This window comes from Triticum dicoccoides, chromosome 4B (assembly GCF_002162155.2).
Source record: "Triticum dicoccoides isolate Atlit2015 ecotype Zavitan chromosome 4B, WEW_v2.0, whole genome shotgun sequence".
Taxonomy (NCBI): Eukaryota; Viridiplantae; Streptophyta; class Magnoliopsida; order Poales; family Poaceae; genus Triticum; species Triticum dicoccoides.
In genome coordinates, this window is record NC_041387.1 from 82445927 (window position 1) to 82450735 (window position 4809).

Below are 4809 nucleotides of genomic sequence, written 5' to 3' on the forward strand. Positions count from 1 at the left end.
GGAATGCAACACGAGTGGGCCTACACTTATCATTGTGAGAAAGAGAGAGTTGACATGTCGATTTAGGGGTATTTTTGTCATATAACATGGTCAATGGGTTTGACCTCACAATAACAATGTCTAATACATTTTTGAGCAAATATTTAATGAAATGATGGCTTTTTTGAGATATCTGATGGCACTTTGTAGCATGCATCTCATGGAATAGTTGTAACTTCTAATGGAAAAGCTGAGTAGTGGGACACAACTAGTGCCATAAATGATAAAAATCTTTAAATAAATGAATGGACTTTGAGTAAATATTCCCTGGCTTAGGCGAAGGAGTGTTGCTACACACACGACGGTTGTGGACGATCTCCGCACGATGAAGCACATCAATCCGTCCATGCGTCGATTCAAAGTGAACCTACACCGTTAAATACTCCATAGTGCGCAGTTCGTCCGGCTATTGTCGTCCACACAGCAGTTTCGTAGGCGAAGCACGTCGTCCCCGTTGTTGCGGTCGTCGCCATCACAACATCTTCGCCATCGTGATTGTCGCCATCACAACATTGCTGGCCCACGCGCGAGCGTAATGGTGGATTCTGGATTGTGAGCGTTTCTCTTTATTCAATGGAGTTTACAAGCAACCATGTCGAATATCCATGGGAAGCACTGTTGTCGGTTCGTTCATTCAGTTCAATCCACACCGGCGGTGTCCTGAGAGCACGGCTCCGACGCAAAGGACAGCTTGGCGTCTTTGAGGTCGTACACGAACCTTGTGTCCACCTGCTGCAGCGCGCCGATGACCGTCCGCTCGCCCGGACTCATGGCAAGGCACAGGGCGGCCCCGTGGAGCTTGCTCTCCACCACCGTGAACAGCTGCTCCGGCTTGACGACCAGCCTCGCCGTCTCCTCCGCGAAGTGGAAGGACAGCGACTGGAGGTGCCGCTTGATCTCCGCGGTCTTGCGGACGCACAGCCCGTAGCCCTGCCGCTGCACGCGCTCCGCCCTGTTCCGCCGCAGGTCACTCCACATGGCCTCCTCCACGACGCGGTACGCCTCCCGGGCCAGCACCGTCAGGGGCGTGCCGGGGTCGATCACGCACCCGCCCTGCCCGCCGCGCCGCCGGGCGAACATCTCCGGCCTGATCCCCGTCAGCCTCTTCGCGTCCAGGCTGATGCCCACGAGGCTCACGTAGTACTGCGACTCGTGCGCGTCCAGCGCCGGGAGGATCTTGGTCGTTCGGAGGCCCGGCCGTCTCGGCACGTCGGCGCCGAACCGGAGGAAGCCATGCCGGCTCGCTCCGCCGGAGAAGAGGCAGTACGAGAACTGCGTCTGCCCGCGCGCCGCCACCTGCATGACGAGCGAGGTAGGCATCTTACCCATGGCGGCGACGCCCGCGAAGGTGCGCTGGCTGTTGAAGTGCTCGGCCGAGTGCGCGCACCCGAAGACGAACTCCTTCATGGACTCTGGCCCCATGGTGAGGTTCTCCAAGGCCACGAAGCCGTGGACCGACATGCCGTGCTCGCCGGACAGGTGGAAGGCGCACTGCTGCCCCGCGGGCTCCATGGGGTACGGCGGGTGGCAGATCTGGCTCGTGCCGGCGACCTGCTGGAAGGTGGACGAGGCCTTGGGGTCGAACAGGGGGCCGCGCTGTGGCTGCTTCGGATTGCAGGGCTTGCACTGCAGCCACATCAGGCTACCCGAGGCGTCGAGCTTGAGGTTGTAGTCGTGCCGGCCTTTGCCCGAGCCCAAGCCAACGACCACGCTGAAGGCCATATCGATTGGCGAGGCCACTGGTGGGCGGAGGGTGGTGACGTTCGCCTCCGATGGAAGAAGGTCGTCCAGCCGGCTCTGGACTTGGAGGAAGCCGTCGTCGCGCAGCGCATAGTCATGGTGCGCCACCAGCCGGAAGCTCGAGCCAGCGCCCGAGCTAGCCATGGCGACTTTTGGGCTGCCCGCATCAGCACCGGCAGGCGGTATCAGGTGGGTCATGATGAGCGCCATCAGGAACACGACGCATTGGAGAGTGTTCTTGATCGCCATGGCCATCGACGTGCCAAGTGTGGGCTGTGGTATCTTTTTAATAATATGAGTCGTATGCATCTTTCTGATGTAGAGGCTGGGGTAAACCCCTTTTCGAGAAAAAAAGTGTGGATTGTGGTCGCTCTATTCTACCTTGGATGGTGGGATATATCACCTATATATAGCACATCTACAACTCTGACTTTGCATATCTTTAGGCCACTGCAGCTGGAGTTGGAGATACGGCAGTACAGCAGCTTCAAGATGTGCTTTGCGAAGCATGTGTAGACCGATATATTGTATTTACTTTCGGACATTATTAATGACAAAGTTTTTCGGCTATGTGTACAGTATACTGTGCCAGCCGTCCGCTCTGCTCTAGCGTCTAGAGTACTTCGTTCTTTGGCCTTGGGCTGCAACCTTTTTTTGTTTAATACTATAACGTGGGAATAGAAAGAACACATAAATAAAATGTTCAAATACATATTGAATACCACAAAAATGTATGGTCATTTAATTGTACATAGGAAAATGTAACACCCCAATTTTTTGCATCTTCCTTTTCTTTGAATTTCATTCATGCGGATCTTGGTTGAATTTTGATTTGGATCTTCTTTTGGAAATTTATTTGGACTGGTGTTCAAACTTTTTCATATGGTAAGTGAATATGACTATGACTTGGACCAATACATATTGGATGTAATGAAGGAAAGATTATAACAAGTATAAACTTGCTAATCAAGATGGGAGGTTAGATAAAATTGCAACCAATCCTTATAACCCGACTTTATCTCCTTGTAGACCATGCTGCATGGCTCAACAAGCCAGGGGGGTGGGGTATGGTTGCCACTCATTGGTTGTTCTATATACTTTGACCTCTGACTTGCCACTTGAACATACATGAACCTGTTTAGTCAACCTCTTCTTTGGCTTGGTCAAGTCATGGTGCCACTGAACCAAATTTATCTTAGTGCGATCACATTTGCCTTATGTAGGGAAGACCCTAGCTTGGTTTCACGTGCCTCTTATTTTTATCACCATAACCAGGAGTGTTAGACATGTGTGCTACTCTGATCAACTAGGCACTGTCTAATCCCGGGAGCCTAGTCAAGTATGGTTACGCGCGTTAGAAATGAATGTGTCTTGAAAGGGAAAGTTTAAACCACAGAGGTGGTAGACCCTAGGTGGGCAGTGTCAAGAATCTAGCACAGGCCCAGGTGCCTCCCCCATGACATGACCTATAGAGGCGTGTCGGTCGTACGGTAGGAGAGTCATGTGGTAGACAAGTTCTATTGGAGTGACGTCCATGGTGTGGGTAAAGTGCACAACGTCTGCATAGTGTATAATTCTATTCGAATAGCCGAGTTCACGGTAATGGGCATAGTTCGTACTAGGTTACATTGTGTCGTCCATCCCAATGATGAATAAACTTGCAACCCTAAGGTGGCTAAACACAAGGACTTGTCGTGATCACAGACATGATCAAAAGATCGAAGATATAGGTCACGAGGTGAATAAGAGTTGATAAGTGGTCACGAGTGACTAAGTATATATTGATATGAGTAAGGTCATAGACATAATCATTTGGTAATTTGTATGGCCGGATGGTCAAGATGGTAAGATTGCATAAAGCTAAGAGGTAAGTATGCTTGAGATCATAGTAGTAATAATAAACTTGGCCAACGAAGACGTGTGGTAATTTTTTTACAACCAACCCCTATAACCCCCAATCATATAAAGGTCTTAGGCAGGGGGCTCACTATCTCCTTTTCTCTCTGGCCTAGTAGTGGATGTATCATCCATAATCATGGAAATGTCTAGAAAACATGGTGTGGTGAAAGGGGTCTTGGGTGAGAAAATTGAGCAGCGTGTTAACATGTGTGATATGTCGATGACACAATTTTTTGATGAATGGTGATGAGGAGACTACAAAAATTTGGAAATTTATTTTATGTGCTTTCAAGTAAATGTTAGGGTTGATCATTAACTTTCATAAGAGCGAGTTGTTCCTTTTTGGGCAGGCTTGGAGCATGTTTGATTTTTACAAAGAGATATTTAGTTGTTAACTTGGTGAAATGACTTTGAAACACTTAGGGACTCATGTATCTAATGGTATGCAGCTAACCTCGACGACAAACAACAGCATCGCCCGTTATGGCCCTGCGTAAGTACATGGATAGGCATGTTAAGTACAACATGGTTAGCATCCACCAAAAATAGCAAATGGGCAGCATTTCTAGTATATCTTCATTGCAGAGAGTAGCATGGTAGCAAAGTTTGTTACTGGTATTGGTGAAATTGAACCGAATAGTTAATACTTGAACATCACACAGTGTGCAGTAATGAAATAAACAAGGCACGAACATGCTTAATACATCAACCGTACAAAACATAACCATTGCAAGTGGTATTGGTAAGATTTAGCTGGTCAGATTATACCTGTTAAGTCCTGGGGGGTAGTCGACGGTGCACTTCTTCTGGGCCAGAGCCCGCACCATGTCGGCAGCGGTGGAGGCGAGGTGTTCCTCCGGGTCAACACGCACAACAGCCATCGCGCCATGGATCATCATCAGCTCCTCGACCTCCACATGATATGTGGTTGGGCTTGCACGACGATGCTCTGGAGGTAGGGACGATGGGGATTTGGAGGCATGAGGATGTTTCACAGACGCCATTTAAGCAATCACGCCGGGGTCGTGATAGAGATCGGTGGGTTACCTGACTGGATCCGAGCAGAACGTAGGTGTGCTTGAAGCTGTGGTTGAGGCGGTGGCGGTTTGAGCTACCGGTAGGGGGAGGCGT

At 49.7% G+C, this 4809-nt stretch overlaps 1 protein-coding gene across 1 annotated transcript; it reads right to left on the reverse strand.

Annotated features, from left to right (window-relative positions):
• Positions 1–578: 578 nt before the first annotated feature.
• Positions 579–2324, reverse strand: LOC119293391 (aspartic proteinase nepenthesin-2-like). Its single transcript, XM_037571886.1, has one exon. The coding sequence runs from the start codon at positions 2086–2088 to the stop codon at positions 679–681; it is 1410 nt and encodes a 469-aa protein (XP_037427783.1). The 5' UTR covers positions 2089–2324; the 3' UTR covers positions 579–678.
• Positions 2325–4809: the final 2485 nt, after the last annotated feature.

Excerpts from the sequence above, each read along its gene's own strand:
- LOC119293391 (XM_037571886.1), bottom strand. The coding sequence starts at position 2,088 with ATGCATACGACTCATATTATTAAAAAGATACCACAGCCCACACTTGGC.